This window comes from Chionomys nivalis, chromosome 7 (assembly GCF_950005125.1).
Source record: "Chionomys nivalis chromosome 7, mChiNiv1.1, whole genome shotgun sequence".
NCBI classification, from domain to species: Eukaryota; Metazoa; Chordata; class Mammalia; order Rodentia; family Cricetidae; genus Chionomys; species Chionomys nivalis.
The window spans coordinates 37,262,960-37,281,743 of NC_080092.1; the positions used below are offsets into that span (position 1 = coordinate 37,262,960).

General features: G+C 48.5%; 1 protein-coding gene across 3 annotated transcripts in view; it reads right to left on the bottom strand.

The window, feature by feature from the left end:
* Fat2 (FAT atypical cadherin 2) overlaps positions 1–18,784 on the bottom strand; it is an 85,588-nt gene that overhangs the window by 51,065 nt on the left and 15,739 nt on the right. The window contains exons 2-4 of one of the 3 annotated variants that reach the window (XM_057774815.1): positions 13,925–14,046; positions 8,435–11,702; positions 3,461–3,775 (exon numbers count right to left, since the gene is read on the bottom strand). In XM_057774815.1, the coding sequence (XP_057630798.1) occupies positions 3,461–3,775; positions 8,435–11,690 (3,571 nt within the window). In that variant the 5' untranslated portion in view covers positions 11,691–11,702; positions 13,925–14,046. Of the gene's footprint in view, positions 1–3,460; positions 3,776–8,434; positions 11,703–13,170; positions 13,227–13,924; positions 14,047–18,784 lie in introns of those variants that run through there. The other 2 variants (XM_057774817.1, XM_057774816.1) reach the window with 2 other exon arrangements.

Sequence of the window (18,784 nt, forward strand, 5' to 3'; positions counted from 1 at the left end):
AATCTGTGTTTCTTATCCATTTCCTCGCCTGTGGTACTCAGTTATAGTGATGTGCAATGGTCTAAGATAGCAGTTCAGAAACGTTCCCAAGACCTCATCAGTTATGCACGGTGGAAATGTGCTGTCTCCAGATTGTGACCTCCATCCATAATGACCAGGAGGTTCTCAGGTCACCCTCCCTGTCCTTGTGCCCTCTGAGACTGCTGCTTATCCCCACCCTCCTTCGTTCGTCCACTACAGTTTGGCTACACCCAGCAGCTTTTTCCTTCCCTGGAGCACCAAATCACCTATTTACCTGCATATACTTTACTCTTGTGTGCTGTTCCTACAGTATTTATCCCTAAATATCCATGGTCCTGATGGGCTGACTTCCCCTAGGCCTAGAACAAGATCAGATTTCTCTTTACATCTCTCTACAGCACACGGCTTTAAGGCCTTGCAGGGGACAGCCTCTTTTTGCTGGGTAAGGGTACGGATCACAAACAAGAACTCATTCTTCCGTTTAACAATTACTTATTGAGCTTCTATTGTACTCTATGGTAGTACCGGGTACTGAAGACACTAAGACAGACAAAAGCAATCAGTTTCCCTTTTTTCAGGGACCTGTGGAAGTCCGACAGACATGGAGAGTTAGTGGAACAATCACTTGAATGGAAACAGTGGGCTGTGTGGTTTGTTAGCGGTGCCGGCAGGTGTGTTATGATATTAGGAAATACAGTTGACTGGTCTCTGTGGGACACTAGAGGTCACACAAACAAAAAGAGAGAAGAAGCCTGATGTGTGAACAAGCCTTTAATCCCAGCACTTGGGAGGCAGAGCCAGGCAGAACTCTGTGAGTTCGAGGGCAGCCTGGTCTATTTAGCAAGTTCCAGGTCAACCAGGGCTGCACGGTGAGAGAGAGGGCAGTGAGTTCTGACTGGGACAGTAGCAGGTGCTACCATGGGAAGAGCCTCTGTAGTCCACAGCTATGAATGAAAATTCCTGAAGGAACTGTGTCTGGGTGTGAACAACAGTGGAAATCTCCTGAAAGGAGTCTGTCTGCAGAGACTGATGGGCCGACTGGAATTTCAGTCCTGTGGGGAGATTGGAACTTTGGAGGTTCAGAGGCGAATTACTTTATCTCGGGCAGGTTTTAGCTTCCTTGTCTCACTCTGTATCTGAACTATAACACCTTATGATAATAAATAGAAACCTTTTAGAAGCTATTAACTTAGCACAACACTAGCTTCCACCAATCCAAGAGCTAAGAATGTTGTCAGACAGCATCTTGGGTCTATAAAAAAAAATCTTCCCCTTCTCGCTGTATCTGCCTCTCTGGTGTACCCACCAATATAGTTTATAGTTGCCTAGATTTATGGCTGTCTTTGTTCCGTAGAACTATAAAAACCCTGTGAAACTGCATCTGTGTTGGAATGTGGAATTTGATTGGTGTCGCCTAAATCCACATTCTCCGGCCATGGTCACTTAGAATGACTCCAGAGTAAACCATCTCTTATTCCCTTTAAGATGAGAGCTGCGGTTTTTATGTTGACAGGCAGGTAGCTGGAGCCAAAAGAGATACCCTGAGAGGGGTAAGGTGAAGCCAGAGAGGTCAGTGGGGCCGGTATAGGCACCAGCTTCAGGCACCAGCTTCATGGACACAGGGGACCCTGACTTCATCTCAAGGACATAGAGAGACCTTTCAGGCTTCTGTGGTGGAGACATGGATGATGTGGTCAACGTGAGGAAGTGGGTTGGGGGGCTGATGGCGGGTACAATTATCATGGTAAAAGTAAGAGTTCAGACTAGTCACGATTTCTTCTGCCTGGTTTCAGGGAAGCTGGGAGTGCCTCTGCCTGCAAGGGCATCTTGCCATGCCTGCTGCCAGAGGCCTGTTGACAGTAAATAGAAGGGGGTTGGGAGAAGCTGAGGAGTTAATGCCTTAGGTGAGGAGTGGGGAGGAGAAGTGTGGGGATAGGACATGGTGACAGGGGTGAGCCTGAGGGGTGAACTTGCTTAGACTAGTTTTCTCAAAGAAAAGCCTCCCCACCTCAGAAAGAAGAGGATGTAGCTACAACCTGATGTCAAAGGTTAACCCAAGACTCTTGGCATTCCCTGCCAAGACTGTATGCCTCAGGGCTCCTGGGAAAATTGATAAGCTATTCCCCTTTCCCATCTACTGTCTGTCCTCATTGGGCAAAAGCACATTGTGGGGCCAGAATGAAGGGGTCACACGGAAATGTCAGACTCTGTGGAACAAGAGCAGCAGGTGTCATAGCTGGAGGGATCAGACTGGGACTGAGACAACAAGGGTCAGGAAGGGGACTGTGGGGACCAAAGATTGTATGTGTGATGTGCTGTCAGCCTCTGGTACACGGTGGCCCTGTGAAGAGAACATGGTCAGAGCATGCTATCTTTGAAGACCATCCAGAGATCTGGAATGTTCTATGGAATTTGCCAATGTGAGCTACAACTTAGCAAATTTGTGCTTAAAGTTAGTGTGAGTCAAACCAACTATCTTTGGAAGGCTCTCCCTGGGTCATTGCTGCGACCGGGTGACCCCTGGATTCCCCTGAACCTTCTACCATCCTTGGCCTGTGAGGAGGCTGATGGGGTGTGGGTGAAATCACAATTGTCACTGTTTTGTGGACGGATCTGAGACTAGTCTGCGTAAGAGCTGTCCTAGTTAGCTTTAGTCGTTGACTTGACACAGCCTAGAGTTGTTTGCAAGAAAAGTCTCAGTTGAGGAATTGCCAAGTCATATAGGCCTGTGTGCGTGTCTGTGGAGGGCTGGCTTGACAGTTACTGGATGTAGAAGGGTCAGCTCACTGCAGGGAGCACCACTCCCTAGATAGGCAATCCTGGACTCCATAAGAAAGCCAGCTAAACAGAAGCCCGTGAGCAAGTCAGAGAGCCAGTAGGCAGCATTCCTCCACGACTCCTGCCTTCAGTTTCTAGCCCGACTTCCCTCGGTGATGAACTATGACCTGGAAGTATAAACCAATAAGATATCTTTATGGGCTAAACCCTTTCCTCCCCTAAGTTGCTCCTTATCAAAATATTTTTACCACAGCAACAGAAAGAAGTAGAACAAAAGCTAATGATGGCTCTGGCTGTGGCTGTGGCTTGGGGGAAGGGTCAGTTGGAGAACATTTGAAGGTCTGAACTAATCTCAGCTTGACCTCTGGGTCGCCTGTTGAACCCCAAGGCAAGGAAGATTTCAACAAGTTCTCACTTTCTTGTGGAGATGGCATGGTTGAAAAGCATATCAACTTTGGCACCCGTAAGAATGCTGTGTTTGCATTGCTAAAACATACATTTCTGGAGTCTGTCTCAGATAGTGCATTGGACAGGTCTAGATGGGGGCCTGAGAATTGGAATTTCCAAGCTGTCTGCAGGTAATGTTGGTGCTGCCCCAGGAACATTCCGAGAACCTTCTTGTAGGTGTATACCCCCGTCCCACCAGCTCCCCAGGCCTCACCTGTGGCAGGATGAATGACAAAGTACCCCATGTGGTTCCCACTGGTAAGGTTGAAGGTCAGCTTCCCTTGAGAGCTGGAGTCTGGGTCCCAGGCCTCCAGCTGAAGCACAGAGGTACCCAAGGGGGCATCTTCCTGGACAGAGGGGTAGAATACGGGTCGCGACATGCAGGGTATGTTGTCGTTGGTGTCCGTAACCTCAATGTAGACTTCAGTGACGGCAGAGAGGGGAACGGAGCCCTTGTCCACAGCCAGTACCGTCAACCAGTAGAAGGGTGTAAATTCTCGGTCCAGAGGTGCCAGAGTCTCGAGCATTCCTGGAGACAGCAAGTGATGAAACTCAATTTACTCAGATCTCAGAGAGGTTTAGAAACCACCCTACCCAGGGCTGGGGAGAGGGCTCCGTGAACTACCTGATGTATGGGGTATGAGAACCTGAATTCAGATCCCCAACACCCATATAAGAGCTGGGTACAGTGGTGAGTGCCTATCACCTCAGCACTGGGGAAGAGGGATGGTGCAGGCAGAGGAGTCTGTGGGGCTTGTTGTCTGCCAAGCTAGCTGAATCAGTGAGCCTTGAGGTTCCATAACAGACTGTCTCCAATAATTAAGTGGAGATCAACAGAGGATGAAACCTATCATCAGTCTCTGGCCTCGATGTGCCCGCCCACATGTATGGGCACATTCACACATGTATATACAATGCACACACACATAAGCATGTGTTCAGATATACATACACACAGACACACACACATACACACACACAAATTGAACAAGAACAAAAATCACCCTACCCAACATCCACTGATCAGTACTGTGGAAAGGATGCTGACTGACCAGCCAGGGAAAGCAGGTAGGGCTGTCAGCATGAGGTGGGAGATGCTGAGTTGGACACAGGGGGAACTGATGTCCCATAGAGTAGAACCTCTCAGTCTGTCTCTGCTCAAACGGCCCTTGCTTCAGGCATGCAGACATATACAAGGCTTCCAGAAGACAGTGGAAGTTTACCAGTTGTGCCCAACTGCTTCAACCCAAGTTAGCCTCCTCACATTCTGTAAGTGGGATGTCCTACCATTAGCTTTAACCTGATCCTGACAGTCCTTCAGTCCTGGTGGATTCTCACATTGAAGGTACGAGGTGTGAGGAATATGTTTCTGCTCTCTACTCCATCACTTCATGGCTTTAGGGACCTAGCTCTGGTCTTTAGTTCATGTACTCTACAAACTACCTAAAAGGGCCGCCTCTGCTCTAGAACGTGAGGTTCTAACAGTGGGCACAAGAAGCCTGTACCTTAAGTTCTCGCTGGTCACTTTCAGCTGACAAGGTCTGCACAAGGGGCAGGGTTTAGACTCACAATCAAAGCAGAGCCTGCCAGAGGTAACAAATGGGGAAACTGAGGCCCAGATAGGGAGCATAAATTTGATCAAGATTATATAGCAAGTAAGAAGAAGAGCTGGGGCTGAGCATGGTATATACCTTCAATATCTCAGCACTTGGGAAACAGACGCAGGTAAATCTTTGTGAGATTGAGGCCAGCCTGATCTACATAGACAGTTCCAGGCCAGCCAAGGCTACACAGAAAAACCCTGGAGAGGAAAAAAAAGGGGTGAGAGGGGGAGGAGGAAAGAGAGATTGAGAGAGCTGGGTCTAGAGTCTATTAAATGGACTACCACACTACCCTGCCCTTCGCCCTGGAAACAAACTATAACTCAAGACCTTAAGATCTATTACAGAATCATAGTAGTGAAATGATACAGTATTGGCACAAAAACAGACATGTAGACCAAAGAAACAACATCAAAGACTCAAACACCAATGTATGTAACTTCAACTACTTAATATTTGACAAAAATGTCAAAAACATATGCTAGAGAAAGAAGTCATCTTCAACAAGTGATACTGGGAAAATTGGGGGGTCCACATGCAGAAGAACAAAATTATACTTATATCTATTACCTTGCACAAAAACTGACTCCAAAGACCTAAATGTGAAGCCTAAACACTGAAACTACTAGAAGAAAACACAGGCAGGGCCTACAGGACACAGGTGTAGGGAAGGTCTTCCTGAATAAGACTCCATTTCCCAACAATTAAGGCCAACAACTGACAAGTGGGACTTCGAAATATGACAAAGTTTTTGTACAGATAAAGAAACAATCAACTGGGTGAAGAGGAAGCCCACAGAATGGGAGAGAATCTTTGCCAGATATACATCTGACAGAGGATTAATATCCAGAACATATATATATATATATAGTAAAAACCTCAAGTGACCCATTCAAAAAAATGGATCTGGGATCTGAGTAGAGAGGAAGGAGGAGGAGGAGGAGACTAAGAAATATATTCATCATCCTTAGCAAATAGGGAAATGCAATTCAAAACACCAGCCAGAATGGCAAAGATCAATGGAACAACTGACAACAAATGTTGGAGGTGACGTGGGAAAGGGAGCCCTCAATCACTGTTGGTGGGACTGCAAACTAGTGCAGCCACTATGGAAATCAGGGTGGAGAATTCTCAAAAAGCTGAAATAAATCTACTCTGTGACTCAGATATGTGACTCCTGGCGTATTCCCAAAGGGCGCCATATCCTATCCCACAAATACTTACTCAGCCTCACTTATTGCTGCTCTAGTCACAACAGCTAGGAAACAGGAACAACCTAAATGTCCCACCACTGATGAATGAGTAGTGAAAATGTGGCGCACACTACGGAAAACTATTCAGCTTTAAAGAAAAATGAAAGCATGAACTTTGTAAGTAAAGGGAGTGAACTAGAAAAGATCGTACTGAATGATGTAACACAGACCCAGAGAGACAACTGTCGCACATTGCCTCTTGTTGGAGGCTCCTAGCTCCAAACCTTCATGTGTGAGTACGTCGGCTGCAATAACCACAGAACAGAGGAAAGCATAACCGGATCATTGCCAGGATATGGGGCTTGGGGTGCAGTAGCGCGGGGAATAGCAGTGTACACACGATCTGATCCAGGAAGTGGGAAAGGGAGGCTTCTTAGGGGGAAGAGCATAAATATAGAAGAAGGAGGGAGGAGGGCAAAGGAGAATAGCAGGGTACAAGTGACATGCAGATATGGAAAAGAGGGGCTTTTAGTGTGTGGGGAGATTAATTCAGAAGAAAAGGAAGTGGGCAAAATAAATAAGGATGTCTGAAAAAGCCACAAGGAATCGTGCTCTTAACTGTTTACCAAAAAATCAAACAAATAAAATACCCAAGCACCTAGTACATGTAATTCTGTGAATAAATATCCATGTAGAGACTTAATGAGCCTTTGTTATGTGGGCTGATGGTGCTCCTTCTAAGAGCCAAAGACCACCTAAACAAAAACCCTAACAGCAGATCCGAGAAGCCCTCGTTCAAGTTGTTGGCCAGGGCTGTCCAGGAGAATCTCAAAACACACATTCTATTGCTGTTGCCCGTGGTTACTTCCCAGAGGTGGAAGGTGAATCCCAATTGCTGAAGACACTATGCACTTCCGAAACAGGGCCCAGAGGCCCCTGAGCTGGAATTGACCCGAAAGTCCCCTCCCTGAAAACTAGCTTTCATAGTACTGGAAGGTACCATGCAAGCTTCCAAAGGAGAGAGGCAACCAGCAGTCCCACCCAGCTATGGTGCCTATGAAGCACATCAGCAAGCATTCTGGCACAATAACCTTAGCAGCGGCAAGCATACTTTGGTGATAGCCAATAGCTCTCTAATCGGGCTTAAGACCTGCTCAGCAAGAGGGAGAGCATGCTTGGTGCTGGAAACCTAGCTGACTGTTCACTGCTGGTGAAGTCAAGGATCCTGGAGGAGAATCTGCAACCACTAATTTACTAATCCAACATAATCCCTCGCCACAATCTACGCATTTGTCCTTTTATCCACAGATATGTAGAGCCTTCTTCCCTCATCAAGGAAGCGTCTCTTTGCAACAGATGAAGACCATTACAGAAAACCACAACCCATCAAAACGCAGAGTTGTGGAACCCAATCCCACTGGATGCAACTACAAAACACTCCTGCACCTAAGGCTCAGGGAACTTTGTAGGAGATTGCATGGAAAGGGTGTAGCAGTCAGAAGGTCATGAGTTTGCTGTGAGATTGAGTTTCCTGCTAACATCAGAAGCTACATCCAGAGTCTCACTAACATGACCACCCAAATGAGAGTTGAACAAGGACACCAAGGAACATAGATGCCAAAATGGATGGAGAGAAGGCCACGAGGTCTCTACACACAAAACTATAGGTAACTAAGGAAGACTGGGAATGGGAGAAGCGGCCTTTCCCAGGGAAGAGCAGACCAATTCTTTGTCCAATGCCAAATGGTCAACCCTGAAAACTTACACACATACATATAGGCAGCATTACATGAACTGAATGTGTTATATTTAGGAATATATATGTGTATATATGCATATAACAATTAGTAAAAGAAAAAAAGAGGTCGCCGGGCAGTGATGGCACACACCTTTAGCCCTAGCACTTGAGGGAGCAGAGGCATGCCAGTCTGTGAGTTTGAGGCCAGCCTGGTCTACAGAGTGAGTTCCAGGACATCTAATGCTGTTGCACAGAGAAACCCTGTCTCAAACAAACAAACAAACAAACAATAAGAGGTCATGAGTTTGAAAAAGAGCAAGGAAGGGTATATGGAAGAATTTGAAGGAAGGAAATGGAAGGGAGAAATGTAATTAAATTATAGTCTCAAAAGTTAAAAAAAGAGAAATTTATAACTATCATGTATCATTTTCATAAATGGGATATGTATATTTATTATATGCATATAATATGTATTTTACACATACATGTGTATATATGTGTGAGGCTATATTAAAAAAAACCTGCAGTAAAAATTTTCATAAAGACAAACCTAAAATACAAGGGTGAGGAGGGTGAATTCCCCCGTGTTGTCCCCGTGTCCCCTTTCAGCCCACTGTTCTCCATGCCCCGGCACCCTGTGTACCTCACCCCAGTACCTGTGTCTTGGTTGATGCTGAATGCTTCCAGGCCAGTGCCAGCCCGTAGGAAGTACTGGAGCTCTCCGTCCAAGCCACTGTCATCATCCTGGGCCGTGACTCCCATGACCGGGGTCCCTGCAGGGCTGTTCTCCTGCACCTGGCCCTGATATACAAAGGATGAGAAGCGAGGAGAGTGGAGGTTCTCATTTACATCCAGGACAAATACTTCTATGTGGCAGAGGGTCCTGCGGGCTAGAGGTTTCCCACTGTCACTGGCCCAAAGGCTCAGATTGTAACCAGCCCGCCTCTCAAAGTCCAGCTCTCTTTCCAGACTCAGAGCTCCGGTCATCGGCTCCACCCGGAAGGTTCCATGGACGTCATCCACCAGGGTATATCTCACTTCACCTGCAGGGCCCAGGTCAGGGTCAGACGCATCTAGGAATGTCAAGACTGTCCCAAGGGGCAAGTCCTCTGGCACCTTCAGTCTACTGTGCTGTGTGATGCACTGCGGAGGGTTGTCATTGGTATCCTCCAATGTGATTATCAAATCGGTGACAGAGAAGAGCTGGTGGCCATTCATGGGCTGGTCTCTGGCCTCTACCTTGAGTATGTACCGAGCCTCTGATTCCCGGTCAAGGTGTCCTGTGACAACCAGCTCCCCAGTGAGTGGGTGGAGAGAGAACTTCTCGGTGGGGGTTAGCAGAGTGTAGCGAACCCTCCTATTATCCTCTGAGTCAGCGTCTTTAGTCTTCAGCTCTGCGATTGTAGTTCCAACATCTGTATCCTCAGAAATGGTGAGCTGGTACCCACCCGGAGGAAACCTGGGTGGGTTATCATTCCAGTCTTTCACAGTCACAGTCAACAGCTTCCAGGAAGACTTCTGGGGAGTGCCCAGGTCATACACAGTCACATTGAGGACGTAGAAGCTGGTGGTCTCATAGTCCAAGGCTGCTGCCACTGTGAGCAGACCCGTCTTCAGCTCAATGTCAAAACAACCTTCCTCATTGCCATCTGCAATCACATAGACAAGACTGCCATGAAAGCCAGCATCTAGGTCAGTGGCTGCCAGGCGGGCCAAGGGGGTGTTAACAGGCACCTGCTCTAGAATGTCGATGGACTGGGGGAAGTGGTCCTCAAATTGGGGAGCGTGGTGGTTGATCTGATAGTTGCTGAAGGAGGCGAATTCCTCTTCACCCAACTCTTGGCCCTGGAGCCCGGCGGACTGGAGGATGGTTTTTGTGATATGGGTCAGCACTCCTGTTTTGTCACACCGTACAGGGACCTCAGAGTGAGGGTCCTTCACCACAGTGACTTTCAGAGTTGTGGGGGATGCATAGTTCTTGCCGTCAGAGGCCGTAATCTTCAGAGAATAGTTGGTGGGTCGAACGGCAGTGAGATTCATAAACGAGCGTTTGAGAGATATCACCCCTGAGAAATGGTTAAGATAGAAATAGTCTTGTTCATTGCCAGACACAATTTCATACCTTAGGTTCTGAAGTTCATCCATGTCTATGGCAGACACAGCCATTATCGATTTCCCGACTGGTGCATTCTGACGAAGGGACACAGTACAGTTGACTTCCTCAAACATAGGCTCGTTGTCATTCAAATTCTTGAGCCTCAGAGAAACAGACACTTCCTTCTCCTGGCGAAAAGGAGACCCCCAGTCTGATGCCCGGACCCGGAAGTTATATATTCTTTTCATGAGTTCATAGTCCATGGGTTTGGTGGTGGTGATGACCCCCAGGTAAGGGTCAATAGAGAATGGGACAGTTTTAGGGCCAACAATGGAATAGGTGACATGTCCGTTGTCCCCGTGATCCTGGTCTGTGGCTGTCACGGTCAAAACACTGGTACCAGGAGGGACGTTCTCATCGAAGGTGCCTTCGTAGGAAGACCTGTTGAAGACTGGGGCGTGGTTGTTACAGTCCACGACATCAATGATCACTGTGGTGGTAGCCAGGCCCAGGGAGGTTTTCACGTGGAGCTGGTACTGGTTTCGGTCATTGAAGTCCACATGCTTCATGGTGGTGATCAGGCCTGTGCGAGCATTGAGTTTGAATACCGTGTTCCCAGAGGATGGCTTTAGAACATAACGCAAAGTGGGGAGGGCAGTGGTGACCTTCACCAATGCCACGCGACTTCCAGGAGGGGAGAATTCACTGAGCTTTACTCTGTAAACCGTCTTCTCAAATCTGAGGTTGTTCAGTCTGGAGGGTGGGAAGTGAAAAGCCCTGATGGGGGAGTGGGCGGGAGCTCTGTTCCTACTGTGGACCTGGAAGCTGAGGTTGAAGCCATGCGGGTGTTCTTCCCAGTTAATATCCCTGACTGCCACCAAGTTGAACTTGTTGTCTTGGGCATAGGACTGGAAGGCTTTGAAGTACTTTCCAGGATCACCACCAACCACCTCCAGGGAATCTACTTCAGCTCCAGAGTCATTTGTTTCCACCATGACAGTGGCATAAATGTCACCTTCACCATCTGATGGAGCCATGACCACGGAGGTGATAGCTGGGGGCTTCCTGTGCACAGGCTCCACGTAAATTACCAATGGAGCCAAGTTGCCAAACCCATTGCCCTCTGAGATTTTTCTCATGCGGTCCACAGCCAGCACCTGGAGCTCATACTTCCCTCGCCATGTGACATTCAGCTTCCCAGCCACAGTGACCACCCCACTGGTGGGATGGATGGCAAACACCTCTGACCTGGCATTAAAGGCATAATAGAACTCAGAGTTCTGGCCCAGATCGGCATCCGTGGCAGTCACTTTGCAGATGGGGCTCTTGAGGGGCTTGTCCTCAGAGATGGTGACTCTGTAGGAAGGTGGGGAGAAGAGGGGCTTCAGGTCATTCTGGTCCAGGATGTGGATGACCACTTGGGTCAGTGCTTCAAATTCCAGGCTCTTGTCTGACGCTTGTACTATGAGCGTGTAGCTGTCTCGCACCTCCCTGTTGAGAAGCGCCGTGTTGCTGCTCTTGGTTCTTATCCTAAGAAAGCAGAAGTTGCCCACCATGTACTCCTCAGTCTTAAACACTCCGGCTGCATCTCCAGAGATGATCCGGTACTTCACCACCCACTGAGGATCCGCCAGGTACATGCCCATCTTCACTGGACTTTCCACATAGGTCTTGGGAGCCGAGTTTTCATAGATGGTGGCGTTATACAGGGAATGTGTGAAGCGCCAAGCCAAGGGAGGAATGGTTTCTTCTTGGGGTTTCTCACAGGCCACACGGTGGAGCAACAGGATGGCTAGACCCAGCAGGACAAGAGTCATGGTGAAAAGATCCTGAATAAAAAGAGGGAAAGGCTTCAAGTTGGGGAGGAAACAGCTCCCATTGCCATGGTTCTTTCTTTTTTAAAAGCACATATTAATTGTACTTAATAACTGCCTTGATTATGACATTTTCATACTTTCATAATTATAATGTATGTAACCATGCTTACCCTCTTTGATTCCTCCTCTCATTCCCCAGATCCCCTTCCTCAATAGTGCAAGAGTGAGCGCAGAATAAAAAGCATAGCTGCACCTGCTGCCCACCCATTCCTGTAGATAGAGCCTCCATCTGACTACCGTGGATCAGAACACAGACAACTGGAAATACCCTCTCAGGGGCCTCCATAGATATATCCTACTTCTGATTACTCATTGGACCCCCCCCCCCCCCGCCGTCTCACCAGGACCCTCTGTGGATACTCTGTGAAGGTAAAATTGCTCCAACTCTTAACCAAGGATCCAACTCTAGCAGTTTCTCTCCAGAAGACTCCTCCACTGGTGCCGAGCCAGAGTCATACTGAACTGTTTGTGCACACAAGGACTACAGAAAAGCACTGCCATCAAGATCCCAGATATGGCACCAGGCTACCTGGATCTCAACCCCAGATCCCCATTTGCTCAGTAGGTAATCCTCCAGCTAGTCCCTGACCTCGGGGAATCTTGATTCCTTATTCCACAACATAGGATAAAGATAGTTATCCAGATGTGGCTGGAGAAGATGGCTCAGTGGTTGAGAGTACATACTGCTCTTCCAGAGGACCAGAGTTTGGCTCCCAGCGCCCACATTAGGCAGTTCACAATTGCATCTATCTCCAGGGAATTGGACACCTTCTTCTGGCCTCTGCAGGCACCCTTACTCACTTGCACAAACCCATACATAAACACATACATACATATATACATACATAAAATACATACATACATACATAATACATATATAACTAAAACCAAAACATTTAATATCTATGTTAGTGTATTATTTAGGGTTGAAAGTAGGGCTACGTCAAGGAAAGTGCTTGCATAATGGGCATGAAATGCTGGATTTGTTACCATCACTCAGGTGATGCATGCCTGTAATCCCAGGACTGAGGAGGTACAAGTAGGAGGATCAGAAGTTCAAGGTCATCCTTGTTTACATAGTGAGTTTGAGGCCAGCCTGGGCAACTGGAGACCTTAGCTTTCAAAAACAGTGTGTGGGTGGTTCTATTTCATAGCCACGTTGTGTGCGTTGTGTGTTGTGGGGAAAATGAAGGTGAGTGATCTAGCAGCGATTCCGTCTGTAGGAAGTTTTGACAAGATTAGCCATTATTAACAGGAAGGCTGAGTCCAGGATCTTGCACCTATCAGGAGACAACGTGGGAGCTAGAATGGAGCTTCTGTAGTCACAGATTGGACTGTTTCCCCTGTCCCAGGCATAAGGACACCTAGCCCACCCCTTCCCATTGCTGACAGAGCTTAACTCCAGATAGGCAACTCCTACCTTTTGGGAATGTCACAGCCAGACGGACCTCAAAGGGACTCTGTCATCAGATGCAAACTGGCAGAGTCCCATTCTGCAGATGGGGCTTGCCCGCCTCACATGGCAGAGTCCCATTCTGGGGATGGTGGGTGGCCAGGTCTGAACTAGTCCAAGAAACTGGTTCACCTTGAACTAACCTCCTGGATTCTCTGTCCTCTCCACTGCCTTGCCGGTGTCCCATAGAGCTGAGCCTGCACCAAAGATCCAGGGGTAGATACCAGTTTGGGAGCCCAGGGAGAGGGCTGAAGCCGGGTCTGCCCCTGGGAACCCCATTCCCAGGAACACCCTGGCTGCGGGCCATGTGTGGAGCATTCCTGGGTAAGACGGGACAGACTCGTTTTTCTGGTTATCTCGTTCTTCAAAGGCACCGAATAGTTAAACTTCCAGGGCAAGGGGGAAAGGCGGGCGGGCGCCACCTTTTCTCAGAGTCCCCAGTGAACAGGGCACAGAGTTCCCTGACAGCCTGCAGGAAATGTTTTGAGGTGGAAGGCGGGAATGGAAAAGCCCACTTGACCCGGATTCTGGAAGCGCGGGGCAGAAGAGGGGCAGAATCTAGCCCACCCTTTGAGCCTCACCACTTCAGTCTGTCCCTTAAGACCTTCTTGGGGTGCCTAGAGTCCGAGCACCTCAGCAAAAGGATACAGGACGGAGGCAGCCACCTACACTTGGGGGGTCCCAGACCAGTGTTCCTCACCCTCCCAGCCCATGTTCTTACCTTATTGTGTCCTGCAGCCCCAAGCAGAAGCCATACAGGTCTACCGTCTCCAGCCCTGCTAGCAAGAGGCGACCCCAATCATTCAGGCCCCAGCTCTCACAGGATGGCGTGGATCTCTGGAGCTGAAATGCCAGAAGAGCCCTTACTGCCCAGTATTGAATCCTCAGCTCAGGGAGCCAGGTGCTTGCAGCCCGCTCTGGCAGCTCTGCTTGCCCCGCTGTGCAGGGCGCTTCCTGTTCCCCTGGGTCAGCACCAGCAATGGGCAGGTCCCAACAAGAGCAGGCTCAGCCGGCATAGGCGCCAAGTCGACCCGTTAAGATGCACTGTAGTGATGAGGTGGCCACGGGGTCTCCCTTGAGGATGAGAGGTAGAGAGATGCTTCCTGGGGTGGCAGCTTGATGCATGTGCCCACATGCAAAGAATAGGACCCACCGAGAGCCACGGTGGGCAGGCAGCTTGTGGAGGGGGGGCACTGGGCCTACAGTGCCGTTTCCTGGGACCTGGTCCCAACAGGTGAGCATGCTCACAGGGTGTAGTGGCACCCAGGCCTCCTAGCCTCCCATACCCAAGAGCCCTACACGAGACTTCTTGTTAAAAAAAAAAAAAAAAAAACCACAGCAATTCATATCTTCGTGTTGATTGATTACCAGTTAGATTTTTTTCTAATTTTTTCATAAATCTTAAATTATGATCTAATCACCTTATGATGGCATAAAATGTCCTGGAATTACTTGGTGATGCCATCCCACCACCCCCTCAGCTACTGCTGTCCTGGAGCTGCCTTTTACGTCTGCAAACACTTTAAGGGGAGCTGCCCCAAGACCTTTGATTTTGCGACTTCCTCTACATAAGCCTCTTGCAAAGTCTGCTCCTTCTTGATAGCGGCTTTTCACCCCATGTTGCCTCCTGACCCCTGTTTGAAACACCCACCCAATGCCACTCTTGTCGCTTCAGGGTCTTTCTCATCGCCCTGTTTGTCCAGCGACTGTCCCCATCTACTGGACGCTGGGCTCCCCAAAGACAAGGACTCTGTGCTTGAGCCCTTATTTGCAATGAGATCCCCTAGGCGCACAGGAATCAGTACTGGGTGCACGCCCAGCTCAATTGACGCCCGCTGAAAATGAAAGGTTCTGGGCCTAGGAAAAGTTATGAGAGAAGAAAATGAAACTAATCTTTAAAGATGGTCCCCTCTTTGCAGGAGCTGGAAAGATGGCTCAGAAGTTAAAAGCGCTTGTCAAAATTCCAGAGGACCAGGGCTTGCTTCCTAGATCTCACAGTCGGTGGCTCACAACCACTCATGACTCTGGCTATAGGTGACCCAACACGCTTTTCTGGCCTCCACCGGCACCTGAACTCATGAGCACAAACCCATATGCAGACACGCATGTATACATATAATTAAAAATAGGCAAGTCTAAAGGAGAGGAAGGAAAATAAAGTCCCACAGGAAGAAAGGGATTTGCCCAAAGTCACAGAGTGAAAATGACAGCTAGGGACTTTCCTCCATCTGGGCTAGCAGAAAGCGATGCTATGTCTTTTTAGGGCCCCAATCCCAGCACCACCCCTCAGTCAATTGTATTGCTTTGAGTCTTTTACTTGACCTCTGGGAACATTGCTCTCCTTGTCTGGAAGATGGGCTGTTAAGAGCTTCTTGCCCACTGGATTTTACAAAAATGAAGAAAAAATGTGAACATGAACACACTGACCACAGTGTCTGGTGCCTGCGTAGAACCTAGTGAGTGCTTAGTTCTCAATGAACCAAAGTCAGGGCTGGGGTGAGGTTGGAGCCCACTGGCATCTCTGGAGGGAGTCCAAACATGCCCCATTGGAACAGGAAGCAGGTCTATGCTCGACTCTCAGCTTGCTGGTCCCGCTCCGCTCTCTTCTGGAAGGCTGCTAGCAGGTACTTGTCTGGGGTGGGGCACGACACTCCCCAGCTGCCCAGGCCCAGACAGACAGAAAGGGAACACAGGCTGAGGGGCCCACTTTGGACTATCGTGTGGGGAACATCAAGTCATACACATCTGTTCATGAATAAAACCCTGTGAGAATCTATGTATGAGTCCCAGCCCCACTTCGCAGAAGAGGACCAGCTGTGTGGCCTCAGGTCACAACTTGCCTTCACTGATCCTCAGTTTTTCCGATTTATGAGGATGAAGTCAGCGAGGGCACATATGTGAGACCTGGTTTTCAGTGCCAGTATGTCTCAGTGACAGGCCCATGCTATAAACGTTGGGTCTGTGGATAAGGAAGACTTTCAGGTACAGTGCCCTGCCCTAACTGATCCTGAATCTTCTCATCTGCAACATAATGTCATAGGGCTGTTTGTTTGCTTGCTTATTTTATTTTTCAAATTCTCAATCTTCCTATTACATTGATTGATTGAGAGAGAGAGAGAGAGAGGAGAGAGAAGAGGAGACAGGAGGGGAAGGGAGGGAAGGGAAGGGAAGGGAGTAGAAGAGGTTATAGCACATATGTGGACATTAGAAGCCAACTTTCAGAAGTTGGTTCTTTCCAACCATGTGAGTTCTGGGGAACAAACTTGGGTTATCAGGCTTGGCAGCAAGTGTCTTTATGGGCTGAGTCATCTCACCTGCCCTGGCTTGTTTTTATGAGACAGGGTCTCCTATAGCCCAGACTGGCCTCAAACTTACTCTGTAGCCAAGGGTAGACTTTGAACTTTTGGTCCTTCTACCTCGACATCCCAAATTCTGGAATTATAGGAGTGTGCCATCACAGCTGGTTTATGCGGTATTGGGAACGGAACCTATGGCTTTGTGCGTGCCAAGCCAGCACTCTACCAACTGAGCCACATCGTCAGCCCTGATGGTATAGGATCTTAAGAAGCCATGATTCTGGCCATCCTGTGATTCAGCTCCTAAGTCCTCAGAACACTGCTTCTGGTGTTCAAGAACTTAGTAGCAATAAACTTGTCACCACTGATGTAGAGTGTCCCAGAAAATGGAGTGATCCCCATACCTGGGGAAGCAAGTCTTCTGAGCTGCCATTGTGGAGGGCATTCTATACCAGGGAGCTTCAGAATTGTAAAGTCTCTCTGGTTCATTCAGGCATGGATCTCTGAACTACACACAGAGGCAGCTCTCTCTGAGCGTTAAATGAGCCTCCCAGAGTCTTGAGAGATGTCCCCGGCTGTGGACCCATCTGTACACCCACCAATACTGCACAGTACTTAGGTCAGATCTCTGAGAAGGTCCCCAGCAGCCTGGAATCTAAGTTCCCCCATTCAATGTGTAATCTCAGCCATACACTTCGACTCCACCCCACAGGCCTCTTTGTAAGTGGTGTGTATATTAGGGGCAGTGGGGGAGGGGTGGCTCAATGGATCCAGAACTATCTCTTACTTTGAAGGCAGAACTAATAGCATAGGGCTGGACATGTAATATATAAACAGACTGAAGATGGCTGCCCTGCTGCCAGCCTTGCCCCTCACCCAATAGGGAACTCAGGGCTGAGCAGCATGCTGAAGGACCCCTGAGAGTCCTTTCCACTCCAACAAGCTGTCTCTGCTCACCCAGCATTCTGGGTCCTGTCAGAAGAAGTCTCAGGACATCTGGTCAGGTGTGCTGTGATATTCACGCCTGTCACAGCAGATGCAGCAGCCCGTGTGTGGTGTGTCAGTTTAAACACTGTGACTCTGGCTAGGGTCTTCTCTATGAGGCGATCGATGGATCAAAGCCAGCCCGAGCCTCAGCTGAAGGAGCACCAGAAAATGCTCTCGCCTTTCCCGGAATTATCCCGTCATGGAGCAGAGGGACATCTGTCCTCCGACCACTTCCTCTTTTTTCTAAACTTAAATTTTTAAGTTTTCATACACGTACGCATTATAGTGGAGCATGAGGCCTCCACCTCCATGCCTCCTCCCTTCCCTTCTCTTACCCCTCTCATGTTTCCCCTTGGACCTCTAGACAATTTCATTCCTACTTTTATTTTATATGACTACATAAAATCTAAGAGCCACAAAGGAGAGAAAAACCTAACTATTAATATGATTATCCCCAGTTTTGTGTATTTTCCTACAAATGACACCTCTGTTCTTGTTTATGGCTGAAAACCATCCCCTTATGTCCAGACATTTTCCTTGTCCATTCTCTGATGATGGACGCCTGAGTTAGTTCTTCGTCTTAAACGTTGTGAACAGTGCTGCAGTGAACGTGGTGTGCAAGAGTCTGCGACACGTTGACTCAGTCCTCTGTGTAAATCCCAAGAGTGGTAGTTTAAACTTGAAGAACCTTTCAAGAAAGGACAAGTCCCTGGCCTCACTCCTCAGAACATCACAGCCTTTCTTCCTCTCCCCAAACTCGGTGCAGGAGCAACAAACTTGGTGCCACCAGAGTTCTTGGTCCTCCTCCTGCTGCCTCATTTGCTCTGGACATCCAGGACTAGGGATGGTTCTAGTGGTCTTCAAGAGGGAATCTGTTTGTTATAGCAGAGGTGGGGCTGATGAGCTGGAAGTGTGCCTTCAAAACAGACTCAAACCTCTTAAGTTCTACATAATTACTAGCCAGGAAGGCTGATTTCCTCCCTCCATCCTTCCTTCTCTTTCTTGGTAGTAGAGAGCATTCTGAGAAACAGGACTACATTTTGGGAAAACTGATCACCATCAGACCAAGACTCTCCTTTCTCTGCATGCTGGCCAGGAGCTCCTGCTTAGTCACCCAAGTCCAAGTGAATTCTCATCCACAAAATCCAGAGGAACACTCGATCATCTGCCAGTGTGTAGGCAACCACTACTGAGTGTTCTCATAAAACCCAAGGGCCCTTGCTGCCTGGGTGCAGAAGACAGTCAGTGGTTGGAACCACACCGATGGGTCACATGACCTGTCCTGGGCCTTAGTGTGC